Here is an 18,360-nt window from a genome sequence, read left to right on the forward strand (position 1 = left end):
TCCCTGCGGGGTCTCCCGGAGGGGGGATCCACTGGGGATGTCATAGCTTTAGAAGAATATTACCCATCTTAAAAAATAAAAACAGAGGACATATGGATATATCATTTACCCATCTTAAAAAATAAAAACAGAGGACATATGGATATATCATTGGTTCAGGTTTTCTTAGGCCTCACAGCCGGGAGAACTTGACTTGACTTTTTTCAGTGCTACATGACAGCCATGATTAATAGTACCCATAGTTCTGATTTCCCTGAATTAGGTTTCTATTCCGCTGAACCTTCCCTGAGTTAGATACATAGTTTTGCTCTCCCTGAATAAGGCCCCTAACTTTCCCTGAGTTAGTTTTACATTCCTGAGTTGGGTTTCTATTCAGGTAAAATGCATGATTTCCTGAAAAACACGTGGTATTTTGCTAATACGTATACTTTAAACGCTTGCTGATTGGTGATGTTAAGTTTCTATATGCTAATTCCCTCCTTGCTGTAGTTACCCCTCCCTGCTAAAACTGCATAATAAAAGAGACTGTTGCGATCTAAGGGGGACCCTTTTTACGATTCCTTTTACAACCCCTTTCTTCGTGCTCTCTCATCTTGAAAAACTCCTGGTGTGGTGTCTTTTATTTGGCTTCTTTCGTCCTTGCGAGGACCCACTAAATTGTCTCAGCGAGGGCTGAGACCCGTTCCTGCGGGAACCCAGGACAACATCAACAGGGAACCTTGGACTACAAATAAGTGTTGCAGACCAACAGCAACAGCAGTGTGCAGCAGCTGCTAAAAAAGCCAACACAGTTCTGGGCTGCATAAACAGAGGGATAGAATCAAGATCACGTGAAGTGTTAGTGCCATTTTATAATGCCTTGGTAAGGCCACACTTGGAATATTGCATCCAATTTTGGTCGCCACGATGTAAAAAAGATGCTGAGACTCTAGAAAGAGTGCAGAGAAGAGCAAGAAAGATGATTAGGGGACTGGAGGCTAAAACATATGAAGAACAGTTGCAGGAACTCGGTATGTCTAGTTGAATGAAAAGAAGGACTAGGGGAGACATGATAGCAGTGTTCCAATATCTCAGGGGTTGCCACAAAGAAGAGGGAGTCGGGCTGTTCTCTAAAGCACCTGAGGGTAGAACAAGAAGCAATGGGTGGAAACTGATCAAAGAAAGAAGCAACTTAGAACTAAGGAGAAATTTCCTGACAGTTAGAACAATTAATAAGTGGAACGACTTGCCTGCAGAAGTTGTGAATGCTCCAACACTGGAAGTTTTTAAGAAAATGTTGGATAACCATCTGACTGAGATGGTGTAGGGTTTCCTACCTGGTCAGGGGGTTGGACTAGAAGGCCTCCAAGGTCCCTTCCAACTCTGTTGTTATATTATATTATACCTCCAAGGTCCCTTCCAACTCTGTTATTCTTATTGTGACTCCAGCCCCCAAACCTGGCCCCATGCCCGAAAGTGACTCCGAGAGTGAGGGGGAAGGGCTGGTAAGGCTTACCTCGGGAGCACCGATTCCTTTGGCCCGGTTCCAGGAGCCAGAACCAGACCAGTCGGAGGACGTAATGAGGCTGTCATCCCCTGATTCCTCCCTTCCCCAGGCTACGCCTTCAGACCCAGCTGATAATAATAATAATCAAGCTTGGATTGACCCACGCTTCAGAAGATTAGAGAGGCAGCGTCATCAAAGGGAAGGGTGGGGCAGGAGCCCCACCCCACAGGATATATAAGGAGCTTTGGGACTGCTCTTACTCCACGGGAAGCAAAAGCTAGCTGAACCGTTTCAAAAAGAGCTGAAAGTCTTGCTCCGTGAGTCATTTGTTTGAACTTTAGCAGGCAGCTGCGATTTGTCTGCCAGGACTGATAAGAGCCGTGAATCCACTGGCTGAAGGCCAGCTCGTTGATCCGAAGTGGGGAAGGAGACAGAACAATTCTATTCTATTCTTCATTGGAAACACCTCTTTCTAAAGCTTCTATATCTACTGGACTACCGTGTCCATCATGGCTTGATTCATACCGCATGTGAATCAGTGGTGGGTTAGAATACTGCATTCTAACCACTGCGCCACCACAGCTCCTATTTGATGTTCAACAACTGACTTGCATTTATGACAATTGCAGTGTCCAGTGGCCACGCGATCAGCTTCTGCAACCTTCTGACAAGCAAAGCCAATGGGGATTCACTTAACAACCAGGTGACTAACCATGTCAAGTGATTAAAATTCAGAACCTTGGCAACGGACTCATATTTATGACGGTTGCAGGGTCCCCAGATCAGGTGAACGCCTTTTGTGACCTTCTGACAAGCAAAGTCCAGGGCGAATTCCAGATCCACTTAACAGCCGTGTTACCAACTTAACAACTTCAGTGATTGACTTAACAACTGTGGCAAGAAAAGTCGTAAAATGGGGCAAAGCTGACTTAACAACCGTCTCACTTAGCAACAGAAATATTGGATTCCGTTGTGGTCGTAAGTTAAGGACCACCTGTAAAAGATTTGATTCAAGCTATTATGTCAGAACAGTGTTGGATTCGGGCTAAAATCGGTTGTGTGAATCTGGCTGCTGTTCTTTAGAACCGGGATCTCCAACCTTGGCAACTTTAAGCCTGGCGGACTTCAACTCCCAGAACCCAGATTAGTTTACGTTGATTAGTAGATGTGTAGTTGCAGTCTCAGAATGACGTTTTCCCTGCTAATTTCTCCATGGGGAGTTTCATGTTATTGCATAAGCTGTGCCCGTAAGTATAAATTGGATTTAGAAAAGAGTTTTGTGTTTTGGATAGCTTCATGGTAAACCACTCTTGGAAAATCAACCCAGTACATAAGAAGCAGGTGTGTTATGTAAATCACAATTGGGCAAGTTGACACATACCAAGATACAGTCCTAAACACACTCTTTTGAAAACTATTTTAAAAAGTGGCTGAACCTTTTTTTAGAGTTAGTTAATGTTTAGAACAGGGGTCTCCAACCTTGGCAATTTTAAACCTGGTGGACTTCAACTCCCAGAATTCCTCAGCCAGCCAAGTATCTTATCAATCTATCATCGATCAACTGAGTTGGAAGGATCCTTGGAGGTCTTGTAGTCCAGGGGTCTCCAACCTTGGCAACTTTATAAGCTTTCAGACTTCAACTCCCAGAATTCCCAAGTTAGAAGATTTCAAGACTTTGGGGACTTCCAACTCCCAGAGTTCAGTATGATGGCTGGGGAATTCTGGGAGTTGAAGTCCACACGTCTTATAAAGTTGCCACCTTTGGAAAGCCCTGCTCTTTCATTTCGTTCAGCCCATTCCGAAGGCTTTCCTGGCTGGGGAATTCTGGGAGTTGAAGTCCTCCAGGCTTAAAGCAGCCAAAGTTGGAGACCTCTACTTTAGTGTCTGTCTCAGAATGGGCTGAATGAAATGAAAAAGAGCAGGGCTCTCCAAACGTGGCAACTTTATAAGCCTGGCGGACTTCAACTCCCAGAATTCCCCAGCTAGCAGATTTCAAGACTTTGTGAGAATATGATGGCTGGGGAATTCTGGGAGTTGAAGTCCACCAGGCTTAAAGTTGCCAAGGTTGGAGACCCCCTGTGAATCTAATCCAACCCCCTGCTCAAGCAGGAGACCCTATCCCATTTCAGACAGGTGTGCTCCATGAGATCCCATTGAAAGAAGGGGGGGTTGAAGGGGTTACAGTAGTAGTATTTGCTAGACCAATTCTAGAATACAGCTCGCCTATTTGGAACCCTCACCACATCACTGACATCAATACAATTGAACGTGTCCAGAAATATTTTACAAGAAGAGTTCTCCACTCCTCTGAAAACAATAGAATACCCTATCCCACCAGACTTGAAATCCTAGGCTTAGAAAACTTGGAACTCCGTCGCCTTCGACAAGACCTAAGTTTAACTCACAGAATCATCTATTGTAATGTCCTTCCTGTCAAAGACTACTTCAGCTTTAATTGCAATAATACTAGAGCAACTAATAGATTTAAACTTAATGTCAACCGCTTTAATCTAGATTGCAGAAAATATGACTTCTGTAACAGAATCATCAGTGCTTGGAATACTTTACCTGACTCTGTGGTCTCTTCCCATAATCCTAAAAGCTTCAACCAAAAACTTTCTACTATTGACCTCACCCCATTCCTAAGAGGACCATAAGGGGCATGCATAAGCGCACAAACGTGCCTACCGTTCCTGTCCTATTTATTTATTTATTTATTTATTTATTTTGTCACAACATCATACAAAAAGATTATATAGCATATAAACATATATATGAGTAAATATTAGGAGGTATGAGCATATATGTATATATAGGAAGAAGAAAAGAAAAACAATAGGACAGGAACGGTAGGCACGTTTGTGCGCTTATGCACGCCCCTTATGGTCGTCTTAGGAATGGGGTGAGGTCAATAGTAGAAAGTTTTTGGTTAAAGCTTTTAGGATTATGAGAAGAGACCACAGAGTCAGGTAAAGTATTCCAAGCACTGATGATTCTGTTACAGAAGTCCTATTTTCTGCAATCTAGATTAAAGCGGTTGACATTAAGTTTAAATCTATTGGTTGCTCTAGTATTATTGCAATTGAAGCTGAAGTAGTCTTTAACAGGAAGGACATTACAATAGATGATTCTGTGAGTTAAACTTAGGTCTTGTCGAAGGCGACGGAGTTCCAAGTTTTCTAAGCCCAGGATTTCAAGTCTGGTGGGATAAGGTATTTTGTTGTTTTCAGAGGAATGGAGACCTCTTCTTGTAAAATATTTCTGGACTATTGTTTTTCTTTTCTTCTTTCTATATATATGCTTATACCTCCTTATATTTACCCATATATGTTTATAACATAACATAACATAACATCAGAGTTGGAAGGGACCTTGGAGGCCTTCTAGTCCAACCCCCTGCCCAGGCAGGAAACCCTATACCATCTCAGTCAGATGGTTATCCAACATTTTCTTAAAAATTTCCAGTGTTGGAGCATTCACAACTTCTGAAGGCAAGTCGTTCCACTTATTAATTGTTCTAACTGTCAGGAAATTTCTCCTTAGTTCTAAGTTGCTTCTTTCTTTGACCAGTTTCCACCCATTGCTTCTTGTTCTACCCTCAGGTGCTTTGGTGAACAGCCCGACTCCCTCTTCTTTGTGGCAGCCCCTAAGATATTGGAACACAGCTATCATGTCTCCCCTAGTCCTTCTTTTTGTTAAACTAGACATACCCAGTTCCTGCAACCGTTCTTCATATGTTTTATCCTCCAGTCCCTAATCATCTTTGTTGCTCTTCTCTGCACTCTTTCTAGAGTCTCAACATCTTTTTTACATCGTGGCGACCAAAACTGGATGCAATATTCCAAGTGTGGCCTTACCAAGGCATTATAAAGTGGCACTAACACTTCACGTGATCTTGATTCTATCCCTCTGTTTATGCAGCCCAGAACTGTGTTGGCTTTTTTAACAGCTGCTGCACACTGCTGGCTCATATCTAAATGGTTATCCACTAGGACTCCAAGATCCCTCTCACAGGTACTACTATTGAGCAAGGTACCACATATATGGTACTGGTGCATTTTGTTTTTTATACTATATTATAGTATATATTATTATATTATATTATATTATATTATATTATATTATATTATATTATATTATATTATATTATATTATATTATATTATATTATATTATATTATATTATAGTATATTATTATAGTATATTATAGTATATTGTTTTATATACTATATAATCTTTTGTATGATTCCTACATATATTGTTGTGACAAAATAAAATAAATAAATAGTAACAGAACCGCCTCGCCCTCTTTCTCTCCTCCTTCCCCTTTTCACCTTTTCAACCCCAGCCCTCCCCGCTTCCTAGAGAGGACAGGAAGTTGCGGCGGGGGGGGAAGGGCGGGATGTAAACAGTCCCGGTCACTTCCGGCCCCGCCTCCCGTGGGAAAGTGGCCTTTGAATTTCCCAGCTCGTGGGAGGGAGATCGGGGTGAGTGCAAAAGGGCGGCGGGGCGGCGGCGGCGGCGGCGCCTTCCCGGACGGGGAGCCCGGAGGTGGCTCGACTTTTTCCTTCTCCCGGGCGGGGGTTCCCGGGCTTGGATGGCCAAGGGCCAGGGCGGGGTTGGGAGTTCAGATGGAGGAAGTTTGCAAAGGCCGAGCTGCTCGTTCCCAGCAATCCTGGGAACGGGGGAAAAGGAAAAAAAAAAAAAAAGGGGTGGGTGGGGGAGGAGCCAGCCGCTCGTCCGCTTGCAGGAGGTTAAAAATACGGGGGGGGGAGAGGGACAAAAAAAACCGAGGGATCCCGTTCTGAAATGCAACGGTGTGGAGCGTTTGCAAAATAAGAATAATTAATTGATTAAAAGGAGGAGGAAAAAAAAGATGATTTGGGGCGAGGACACCCCCCCCCAAAAAAAGAACATCCCCCCCCCTTCCCGGCGAAGCGATTTCAGGGGAGCAAGGGGGAAAAAGTTCTGCCCAAAGGCTTGCAAGCGGCCGATCGGGGCTTGCTTGCTTGTTGAAAAGGGCTTTCCAAGTCTCCAGGTTCCTTCCGGAGGGTGGAGCGCTCTTCTCGCCACCCCCCCAATCTGGAAGAGCCGGGGGGGGGGAGTGGGGGGGGGTGTTGTTTCAACTTGCAGAGCTCTGTAGTTTTTAGAGCAGGGCTGTCCAACCCTTGGCAACTTTTAAGACTTGTGGACTTCAACTCCTAGAATCCTAGAAGCAAAGCTGGCTGAGGGATTCTGGGAGTTGGAAGTCCACAAGTCTTAAAAAGTTGCCATGGTTGGAGATCCCTGGTTTAGAGCAGGGGCCTCCAACCTTGGCCGCTTTAAGCCTGAAGGACTTCAACTCCCAGAATTCCCCGGCTAGCAGATTTCAAGACTTTTGTGAACTTCCAACTCCCAGAGTTCAGTATGATGGCTGGGGAATTCTGGGAATTGAAGTCCATAAGCCTTAAAGTTGCCATGGTTGGAGATCCCTGGTTTAGAGCAGGGGCCTCCAACCTTGGCCGCTTTAAGCCTGAAGGACTTCAACTCCCAGAATTCCCCGGCTAGCAGATTTCAAGACTTTTGTGAACTTCCAACTCCCAGAGTTCAGTATGATGGCTGGGGAATTCTGGGAATTGAAGTCCATAAGCCTTAAAGTTGCCATGGTTGGAGATCCCTGGTTTAGAGCAGGGGCCTCCAACCTTGGCCGCTTTAAGCCTGGCGGACTTCAACTCCCAGAATTCCCCGGCTAGCAGATTTCAAGACTTTGTGGACTTCAAACTTCCAGAGTATGATGGCTGGGAAATTCTGGGAGTTGAAGTCCACAAGTTTTATAAAGTTGCCACGTTTGGAGAGCCCTGCTCTTTCATTTCATTCAGTCCAGATGTCGTGTCCCACTCCTCTGCTGACGGCCGGGTCAGGGAAATCCGAATCAGGCGTGCCTCTGCAGCTCTGCCAAAGTCCTAGCAAAGTTCTCAAGGCAGGCAGGAGACCAGAAAGTGATTTCAGCAAGATATGTTCGACTTTGCCTGACTCAGAGACTGCCAGAAAGCAGATCCTTTATATAGGCCATGGGGTGTGGCTCCATGACTCAGCACTTATCCAGGCCTGCCCCTCCCTTCCTTCTGTTGCCTCCGTTTATCAATTCTCATGAAGCGAGGGTCACTCCAGTCTGCAGCTGTTGGTAATTGACCTTCCTCAGGCTCACATGCTGTGGGGGAGGGGGAGGGGTCTAGTTGCTCCGTTTGCCTGGGCATGGAGCCAGGGCTGGGGGCTGGAGGCTTGAGGTGCTTCTTCTTCCTCAGCCTGTCTGGGCATGGAGCCAGGGCTGGGGCCGGGAGGCATGCTAGGACATTCCTCAGCGTTCGGAAGAAGATAAGAAGGCCCCGGCTGCGGGGAAAGCGAGCGAGGCACACCACCATTCTGAGACAAGCACTAAACCAGGGGTTTCCAACCTTGGCAGCTTTAAGCCTGGAGGACTTCAACTCCCAGAAATCCCCAGCCAGCAAAGCCATCGGAATGGGCTGAATGAAATGAAAGAGCAGGGCTTTCCAAACATGGCAACTTTATAAGACTTTTTGGACTTCAACTCCCAGAATTCCCCAGTCATCATACTGAACTCTGGGAGTTGGAAAGTCTTCCCCAAAGTCTTGAAATCTGCTAGTTTGGGAATTGTGGGAGTTGAAATCCACAAGTCTTATAAAGTTGCCCAGATTGGAGAGAGCCTTTGAATTGAGAGAGGCGGAATTGTTCTGAGGGTTGGGATCCTCCCAGGAGAAGGAGGGGGGAAAAAAAAGGCAGCTATGTCCCAAAAGTGCTTTTACAAAAGGGAACTGGACTTTTTTCCCCCCCTTTTTTTTCCCTTGAAGAGGTTTCGCTTCTCATCCAAGAAGCTTCTTCAGAACTGATGAGAAGCGAAACGTCTTCAAGGAAAAGCCAAGAAAATCCAGTTGCCTTTTGGAGAAAAAAAAAAGTATCTTGGGGTAACCATGACCTGATTGACTGAGTACAGTACAGTAGGAAAGAATAGAACAGAACGCAACAAATTGGAAGGGACCTTGAAGGTCTTCTAGTCCAACCCCCTGCTCAGGCAGGAAACTCTGTGCCATTTCAGACAAATGATTGTCCAATCTCTTCTTAAAAACTTCCAGTGTTGGAGCCTTTACAACTTCTGGAGTCAAATCTCTGTAGACAAATGGTAGCTATGCTTGGTTTTGATCTCCATGCCAATTTTCTTTTGAGACAGGGCCAGCGTCCGCCATCGCCAGGCAGAAGCATCGATCCAGTCGGCCGTAGCTCAGAGAAAGAAAATGGCGGCAGAGCTCAGGGAGAAATCGGCTCCGAGTCCTTTGAAGGCCGAGCAAGGGAAAGGGAGGCAGATGGGAGAACGCCTCCTGGCGGGGCCCGCGAAAGAGAAAGGAGTGGGCCCGGGCTCCCGCCTGATTCACACAGGCCGCATCCAGGATTTCTGGGAGAGGGCCGATCCCGAGAAAACAACCCCGGAACCCTGTAGGAACCTGCAGCAACGGTGGGAATCTCAGCTTCAGGAATTCTTGAAGGTTCTGGAAGCTCCTTCCTTGGAAGGGGGAAGCCCTCAGCCTCGGATGCCTCTGCCCGGAAGTGACCCTCGCCCGTCCCTGACCTCCTTCCGAGGGAGAGCCGGTTGCCCCCAGCAGCCTCGAGTCGAGAGGGGGACCCAGCTCACAATCAGCCTGAGTGGAGAAGCCCACAGGATGGAGCCTCCTAAGAGGCTTCACGGTCAGAAAGCTGCCAGGCTCCCCCGGGGCCAGCAGGCCATCAGCTGGAACGACGAATGCTGCCTCTTCCGGCAGTTCGGCTACCAGGAAGCCAACGGGCCTCGGGAAGCCTGCCGTCACCTCCGAAGGCTCTGCCACCAGTGGTTGAAACCCGAGCAGCACACCAAAGAGCAGATCCTGGAGATGGTGGTGCTGGAGCAGTTCCTGGCCATTCTGCCCCTGGAACTGCAGGGCTGGGTGCGGGAGTGCCGCCCTCTGACTTGCACCCAGGCTGTGATCCTGGCGGAGGATTTCCTGCTGCGAGAGCAAGAGAGCAAAGGCCAGGAAGAGCAGGTGAGGGATTGCCCCGGGGGGGGGGGGTTGTCTCTCGGTGGGTGGGAAGAAGGAAGAGAGGCCAAGGCTGTCTCTGAAGAGGGAGATGGGAGACGGGAGGATGGATTGGGCAGAAGGGTGAGAAGGTGAGGGGAAGAGGGAAGGAAAGAGGAATAAAAGGAAAGGGGAAAGGGAAAAAGAAAGAATAGAATAGAATTTTTTTTATTGGCCAAGTGTGATTGGACACACAAGGAATTTGTCTTGGTGCATATGCTCTCAGTGTACATAAAAGAAAAGATACGTTCATCAAGGTACAACATTTACAACACAATTGATGGTCAATATATCAATATAAATCATAAGGATTGCCAGCAACAAGTTATAGTCATACAGTCATAAGTGGAAAGAGATTGGCGATGGGAACTATGAAACGATTAATAGTAGTACAGATTCAGTAAATAGTTTGACAGTGTTGAGGGAATTATTTGTTTAGCAGAGTGATGGCCTTCGGGGAAAAACTGTTCTTGTGTCTAGTTGTTCTGGTGTGCAGTGCTCTATAGCGTCGTTTTGAGGGTAGGAGTTGAAACAGTTTATGTCCAGGATGCGAGGGATCTGTAAATATTTTCACGGCCCTCTTCTTGATTCGTGCAGTATACAGGTCCTCAATGGAAGGCAAGTTGGTAGCAATTATTTTTTCTGCAGTTCTAATTATCCTCTGAAGTCTGTGTTTTTCTTGTTGGGTTGCAGAACCGAACCAGACAGTTATAGAGGTGCAAATGACAGACTCAATAATTCCTCTGTAGAACTGAATCAGCAGCTCCTTGGGCAGTTTGAGCTTACTGAGTTGGCGCAGAAAGGAAGGGAAAGGAAAGAAAGAATGGAGAGGAAAGCAGGAAAGGGGAAAGAAAAGGAAAGAGGAAAGGAAAAGAAGGAAGGGAAAGGATAGGAAAGGGGAAAGAAAACAGGAAGGAAAAGGAAAAGGGAATAAAAGGAAAGGGAATGGAAAGAAAGAATGGAGAGTAAAGAAGGAAAGAGTAAACAAAGAAAAGGAAGGAAAGGATTGGCAAGGGGAAAGAAAAGAGGAAAGAAAGCGAAAGGGGAATAAAAGGAAAGAGGAAAGGAAAAGAAAGGAAGGAGAAGGAGAGACAAAGGGGGGGGGGAGGAAGGGGGGAAAAATGGGAAGAGAGAAAGGGAAGAGGAGGCAGGCAGGCGAAAGAAAACGAAGGTTACGGAAAGAATACGTGGAAGTTAGAAGAGCCAAAGGGAAAAAAGTTCCCATTGTGAGGACAGCCAATTTGATGCAGTGGACAAAAAAATGGGCCATGGTGGCTCAGGCTGTAAGAAGCCTGTTATTAAAACACAGCAGCCTGCAATTACTGCAGGTTCTAGTCCCACCAGGCCCAAGGTTGACTCAGCCTTCCATCCTTTATAAGGTAGGTAAAATGAGGACCTGGATTGTTGGGGGGGGCAATAAGTTGACTTTGTAAAAATATACAAATAGAATGAGACTATTGCCTCACACACTGTAAGCCGCCCTGAGTCTTCGGAGAAGGGCGGGATATAAATGTAAATAAATTTTTTTAAAAAGCGCCAGTCAAGGCACCGGAAAATTCCTGAGTTCTAATTCTGCGATGGGCATGAGGACAGGTGGGTGACTGGGCCAGTCCTTCTTTCTCAGCCCTGAGGAGGAGGAGGAGGAGACGGCGGTGGCAAGGGAAACAGTGTCAGACAACATGGCCAGGAAAACTGCAGGGTCACGATATAGATCTAAAGACATCCACTTACGGCCAGCGTGTCCTGAACTGTCTTGCTTAAACCGAAGGGTTTGAGATTCTCTTCTGTTTCAGGCCATCAGCCTCATGGAGAAGGACCATTTGACCGAGAAGGCCCCCCCGGAAAGCTGGCAGAGACCCTCCCTTAGAGAGACGAAGCGGGAGAGCGACCGACCCGTGGTGCTGTTGGGTGAGGGCCTTTGGGTGTTGGAATCTTGGGGGGGGGGGGCCGTGCACTTCTGACAGGAAATGTTTTGGGAAAATGCTGAGGGTTTCGCCTTATGACCAAGCGTTAGGGTTATGACCGTCGCAGCATTCCCCATGGTCACATGATCAACGTTCGGCTTTTCAGCGACTGGTTCCTATTTATGACGGTTGCAGCATCCCGGGATCATGTGATCCCCTTTTGCGACCTTCTGACAGGCAATGGAGATTGATCGATTGATTCAGATATATGTTTATAAAAATATTTATATAGATCAGTGGTAGTCAACCTGGTCCCTACCACCCACTAGTGGGCGTTCCAGCTTCCATGGTGGGCAGTATGGGTTTTGTCCGATAGTGAAGCACTTTCCTTTTTTTTAATTTAATTGACTTTTTAAAAAAATTTCATAGCATTATTTAAAAACATTTTCATTTAGGTATTCATACAATTCCGCCTTGACAATTTAAATTTCTGAAAATATACTATTCGTATTGCCCGCTCATAAGTTTAGTTCACATTACGTAAGTGAAACTAAATGGCGCTATAGTGCGACCGCAAACAAGAGCCTCGTCCCAGAATAGCTCACGCATCTCCCCCCACACCACCCAGCTGTAACAGACAAGCAGAGCTGGTAGCGCCCCCCCCCCAATCCAATCCGGAGAGGCATGCGCAGACGATACACGGCGCTGTTCTGTTTCCCTCCCCCTAATACTCCCAGCAAAGAGTCAGTCAGAGGCCTTCTTTTCTCCTTTTATTTACATAGATACATGTCCTGGCCACGTCTACCCACGGGCCTGCCAAGTTTCTGGAGATAACGAGGAAATTATAGATAAGGCCAGAATTACTCATGAATATATTCTTCCCTCCATTGAGACAGTTAGCTTGCGCCAATTCATTGCTTTGTCCAAGACAAAAAACCAGGAAGTCCCGCCTCCTATTTATAGTCTCTGCAGATGTCACTGCATGACAATTATGACTTGGCTTTGTCCCAACTCTTCCGCTGCTGCGCACGCCGGTCACGCCTGCGTAGTCTTGCATCACTCCAAAACTGTTCTTGGGGCGTTGCCAAATCAGAAGAAGGCTCCATGGAATCAGGCTTTGCCGGCCCCTCCTCCTCCCTTTGAGTGGGTGCCAGGGAGGGAAAGGGCTCAAGAGAAGCAGGGCTGGTCAGGTCTTCTCCCTCACTTTCTGAATCATCCGAGTCCAGGAGTCCGGGTCCAGGAACCTGGGTCACAACAGGCGCATTTCTGTGGAACCGGTGGGTAGTTAGAAAATTTTACTACTAACAGAGATACAAAAGTGGGCAGTAGGTATGAAAAGGTTGACTACCCTTGATATAGATGATGAGAAAATTAGGTGAGGTACAGAATATTTATATATATATATCATACAAACACACACACACACACAGAGACTCGGATATATATATATATATACCGTGTTTCTCCAAAAAGAAAGCTGGGTCTTATTTTCTTTTGACCCCCGAAAAACGGCTAGGCCTTCTTTTTGGAGGGTTCTAATTATTGACTCACCTTACGGCGGTGGTACCGACAGGCCCGCCCAACAGGAACCCGCCACTGGCTCACTTCTGTGGCCACTTGCCACCACTCGCACGCATCGCCCTGGCCTCCCGTTTTGCCTTCAGATACCTGCCAGAAGGCATCCGCAGCCGATAACAGAGCTCTGGATCTGGCAGGCATCTGAAGGCGAAACGGAGGCCAGGGCGATGCGTGCGAATGGCGACAAGCGGCCTCGGAAGAAGGCGAGGCAGGTGTCAGGGTGTGCGAGGCCTGGTAAGTAGGGCAGTCCCGCCCACCCACCCACCCCCATCCCCACCCTAGCTTCTTTTTTACCTGTGTGCCTCGCCCTACCCCCTACTCCGCAGGGTGGGCGGGGTCTTAACTAGGGGTAATTTTGTGGGTGTGGCTTAATTTGATTGAATGCGCTTAATAACTTGATCAGGCTTCTTTTCAAGGTGGGTCGTCTTTGGAGAAACATGGTATATATGTGTGTATGTGTTTGTATGTACGTATATATGTATGTATTTGTTTTCTGAGGTTTTCGCGGGTGTTTGTATGTAGGTCTTTGGTTATTCGGGTTTTCTCCCACGTAAAATTGGAAGTGTCTTGGCGACGTTTCGTAATACGAAACTGTAAGCACCTAGCCTGAAGATGACGAATGGGATTTCGTCGAAACGTCGCCAAGACACTTCCAATTTTACGTGGGAGAAAACCCAAATAACCGAAGACCTACATACAAACACCCGCGAAAACCTCAGAAAACAAATATGTGTGTGTGTGTGTGTACATATATGCGTATATACATACATACATACATAGATGTATGAAAATTATGCAGGTTAGAAAATGAAGATTCAAGGAGATTGATTCCATTTATTTAGATATATGTTTATAAACTATACGTCAGGCCTGGAAGCCATATTACCTTGGTGCCTTCAGGATCCAGGCCTGCCACAATCCTACCCTGGGAAGTTGGGAGAGGGGATTGTATGAGTGAAGTAGAATTAGCCATAACAGAACTTTGCAGAGAAGTTCAAGGCCGTGGTGTCCAACAGCTGTGCAGAGAAGAAAGTGAAGGAATTGATTGGAGTAGTGGGGGACATGTGGGAGAAGTGGACAAGGTCTTGAACCTTCTTTTGGGTGAGGAAAACTTGGAAGCTCTCAGATTCGGATTTTCCCAATGTGCCAATATGACATCTCAAATAAAAGTTAGCTTTGAGCAGGAGTGAAATGCTCCCGGTTCGGACTGGATCGCCCAATCCAGTAGCGATGGCAGCGGGTGGTTCGGAGAACCAGTAGCAAAAATCCCTCCCCCCACCCGCCCATGCCCAGCTGAGCTGCACGATCATCAGAGTTGGTTTTTTTTTACCTTTAAAAGCATTTTTTCTTCGGCAGAAAAAATGCTTTTAAAAGTAAAAAAAAAAAAGCCTCTGATGATCACGTGGCTCAGCTGGGATTGTCAGAACCCTTTAGAAGCATTTTTTCTACCACCTCTTAGGCCGAAGAGGCTGTAGAAAAAAATGCTTCTAAAGGGTTCTGGCGATCCCAGCTGAGTAGCCCGATCCCTTTAAAAGCAATTTTTTTTGCAGCCTCTTCTGCCAAAGAGGTTGTAGAAAAAATGCTTTTAAAAGTTAAAAAAAAAAAAGTTGGCTACGCCCACCCAGTCACATTACCCCCCACTCCCACCCCACCAAGCTACGCCCACAGAACCAGTAGTAACAAATTTTACATCTCACCCCTGGCTTTGAGGAATTGCAAGCCTCGGAGTTTGATTTCGTTGGGAGGTGTTAACTTGGAACCCTGACACTATATAGATGATGAAAAATTGTGAGAAAAATATATAGGTGATGAGAATGAGGATTATAGCAGATTGATTTATTAATTTTCATTTATATGGATGGATGGAGAGAGAAAGAGGGAGATGATACACTGATAGAAAGACAGGCAGATGATGGGTGGATGACAAGAAATGCAGAGTAGAGAACGTGGATGCCAACTGATTGATTGATTGATTGATTGATTGATTGATTGATTGATGCAATGTATATGGATCTACCTATATATCCGTTTATGTAGATGAGGAGGAGTTCTGCGAGGAAGACAGCGAGGATCGAGAGTCGGGTTGGGAGTGGTCCGGAAGAGGCGAGCCCGGCATCTCCTGTTCTCCCAATCCGGGAGAAGCATCCGAAACTCTCTACTGGAACAGCGAGGAGAAGGCGGAGGGCAAATTCATCAACTCCCAGGGGACCTACGAGGACTTGGACGAGAGCGTCCTGCAGCCCAGCCTCTTTCCCAGCGAGCCGGACAACACCTGTCTGATTTGCCGCAAAGTCTTCCGGCGCCGTTCCAACCTCATCGCCCACGAGCGGACCCACTCCGGCGACCAGTGGTACAACTGCTCGGAGTGCGGGAAGAGCTTCGTCAGCCGGGCCGCCTTCCTCATCCACCAACGGGTCCACACGGGGGAGAAGCCCTACAAGTGCTCTTACTGCGGGAAGGGCTTCAACACGGGCTCGAGCCTCACCCGCCACAAGCGCATCCACACGGGCGAGAAACCCTACAAGTGCCTGGATTGCGGGAAGCGTTTCAATGACTACTCCAACTTCATCGTCCACAAGCGGATTCACACGGGCGAGAAACCGTACGAGTGCTCGATCTGCGGGAAGCGGTTCAGCGATAACTCGAACTTTATCAAGCATCACCATTGAGAGGCGGCCTGATGGGCTGGTAGCGTCGTTGTGTCTTTTTCTCTCTCTCTCTCTCTCTCTTTTCTTCCTCCAGTTGATGAGAAACACAACAGAATCGCCATTAGGGGCGGCAGAGACAGACCTACGATCACGAAAGCATTTCTGCCTATAGATGTGCCAGACGTGGGTTTCTGCAGCCTCGGTTGACTCGAGTGATTTGAGGTTCTTCTTGGGTTAGGATGCTACTCTGAAGAGGCCAAAAACTTCTTCCATTTCTATTCCAAAGGTGTGGTTTTTTTCCCAAGAGGCAACTGAGCTTTCTGGTTTTTCTTTGAAGGCGTTTTACTTCTTGTCCTTTGGATGGTGAGGAATGGAAGGATTTCTCTTCCTTGCAGACAGCTGGTCATTTGCATTCAAAGATGATTAGGGGACTGGATGCTAAAATATATGAAGAATGGTTGCAGGAACTGGGTATGCCTAGTTTAAAGAAAAGAAGGACTAGGGGAGACATGATAGCAGTGTTCCAATATCTCAAGGGCTGCCACAAAGAAGAGGGAGTCGGGCTGTTCTCCAAAGCACCTGAGGGTAGAACAAGAAGCAATGGGTGGAAACTGATCAAAGAAAGAAGCAACTTAGAACTAAGGAGAAATTTCCTGATAGTTAGAACAATTAATCAGTGGAACAATTTGCCTCCAGAAGTTGTGAATGCTCCAACACTGGAAGTTTTTAAGAAGATGTTGGATAACCATTTGGCTGAAGTGGTGTAGGGTTTCCTGCCTGGGCAGGGGGTTGGACTAGAAGACCTCCAAGGTCCCTTCCAACTCTGTTATTATTGTTATTATTATTCTTTTAATGAGTCGTTGAGGCCACTTGGAGGTTTATATGTCTCCTCAGGGTCACTTGAGTGGTGCAAATGGGCGTGGAGCCTTTTTGGAACTGCCGGAAGGACTGCGTTGTAGACTACTGGAGATAGATGATGTCATCTCCTTCCCCCATCTGTGACCCTCAGGACACAGATAAAACTCCAGGCGGCCTCAACGACTCTCTACAAAGAATGCAAATGACCAGCTGTCTGCAAGGAGTATAAATCCTTCCATTCCGCACCACCCGGTCAGAGCTGAATGAAGAAGCTACGTGGATGAGAAGCGAAAGATCTTCAAAGAAAAAAACAAAACCAGAAAGTCCACTTGCCTCTTGAAAAAGCACCTTTGGGTCAACCATGAACTGGATGGCTGTGAGAATCTCCATAGACTTCCATTTGTATCAGTTCGTTTTTCCACCCCTCTTCAATTGCACTTCCCACAACATTTAACTCGGCTTTTTTTCTTGTCTGCAGTCTGGGAATGTGGCATTTCAGGCGTCGTGGTAGTTAGGAAGACCAAGGAAATAGCAAACCTCTTGGGGTAACTACAGACAGTTCTCTTACGTACGACCACCATTGAGTCCCAAGTGTCCATCACTAAGTAATTACCGCTGTTAAGTGAGTTTTGCTTCATTTTACAACCTTCCTTGCCCACAGTGGTTCAGCGGCTTGCACGAGTGGAGTTGCGAGCGCCTGTGATGCTCGTGTGAATGGACTGCAAGCATCTGCGTGGGTGGGACTGTGAGGGCCTGCGACATTCGCATGAGGGGGTGTGCACGCCAGCACACATGGGCGCAGACCAGCCAGCGACTCAAATGGCCCGGTGACCAATAGGCTGTGGCCCAGTAGTGGGTCGCCGCTGACAGGTTTGGGACCCCTGGTTTAATGGCTTTTCTGATCAAGAAATTCCTCCTCATAAAACACGGGTCTCCAATCTTGGCAACTTTTGAGACGTGTGGACTTCAGCTTCCAGAATACCTCAGCCAGCTTTGCTGGCTGAGGAATTCTGGGAGTTGAAGTTCACACATCTTAAAGTTGCCAAGATTGGAGACCCCTGTTATAAAAGCTTTGCTGGCTGAGGAATTCTGGGAGTTGAAGTCCACACATCTTAAAGTTGCCAAGATTGGAGACCCCTGTTATAAAAGCTTTGCTGGCTGAGGAATTCTGGGAGTTGAAGTCCACATCTTAAAGTTGCCAAGATTATCCAGAAGTTTCCACCATCCTTGATATTCTCAGCTTCCTTTCCAGCTTTTCAACTTCCTTCTTCTGGGGCAACCCAAATTACCGTACAGGTAGTCCTCGACTTACGACCACCATTGAGTCCCAAGTGTCCATCACTAAGTAATTACCGCTGTTAAGTGAGTTTTGCTTCATTTTACAACCTTCCTTGCCCACAGTGGTTCAGCGGCTTGCACGAGTGGAGTTGCGAGCGCCTGTGATGCTCGTGTGAATGGACTGCAAGCATCTGCGTGGGTGGGACTGTGAGGGCCTGCGACATTCGCATGAGGGGGTGTGCACGCCAGCACACATGGGCGCAGACCAGCCAGCGACTCAAATGGCCCGGTGACCAATAGGCTGTGGCCCAGTAGTGGGTCGCCGCTGACAGGTTTGGGACCCCTGGTTTAATGGCTTTTCTGATCAAGAAATTCCTCCTCATAAAACACGGGTCTCCAATCTTGGCAACTTTGAGACGTGTGGACTTCAGCTTCCAGAATACCTCAGCCAGCTTTGCTGGCTGAGGAATTCTGGGAGTTGAAGTTCACACATCTTAAAGTTGCCA

General features: G+C 46.9%; 1 protein-coding gene across 3 annotated transcripts; it reads left to right on the top strand.

Annotated features, from left to right (window-relative positions):
- The first annotated feature begins 5,917 nt into the window (after positions 1 to 5,917).
- LOC131192758 (zinc finger and SCAN domain-containing protein 21-like) lies at positions 5,918 to 17,030 on the top strand. Of its 3 annotated transcripts, none has more exons than XM_058172251.1 (4): positions 5,918 to 5,973; positions 8,712 to 9,555; positions 11,382 to 11,496; positions 15,108 to 17,030. In XM_058172251.1, the coding sequence occupies exons 2-4, from the start codon at positions 8,776 to 8,778 to the stop codon at positions 15,737 to 15,739; spliced, it is 1,527 nt and encodes a 508-aa protein (XP_058028234.1). In that variant the 5' UTR covers positions 5,918 to 5,973; positions 8,712 to 8,775; the 3' UTR covers positions 15,740 to 17,030. The 3 variants fall into 3 exon arrangements, with proteins under 3 accessions (XP_058028234.1, XP_058028236.1, XP_058028235.1); XM_058172253.1 differs by having other exon boundaries at positions 5,934 to 5,973; positions 8,708 to 9,555; XM_058172252.1 differs by lacking the exon at positions 5,918 to 5,973 and adding an exon at positions 5,992 to 6,037.
- The last annotated feature ends 1,330 nt before the right edge of the window (positions 17,031 to 18,360 follow it).

This window comes from Ahaetulla prasina, chromosome 2 (assembly GCF_028640845.1).
Source record: "Ahaetulla prasina isolate Xishuangbanna chromosome 2, ASM2864084v1, whole genome shotgun sequence".
Classification (NCBI taxonomy): Eukaryota; Metazoa; Chordata; class Lepidosauria; order Squamata; family Colubridae; genus Ahaetulla; species Ahaetulla prasina.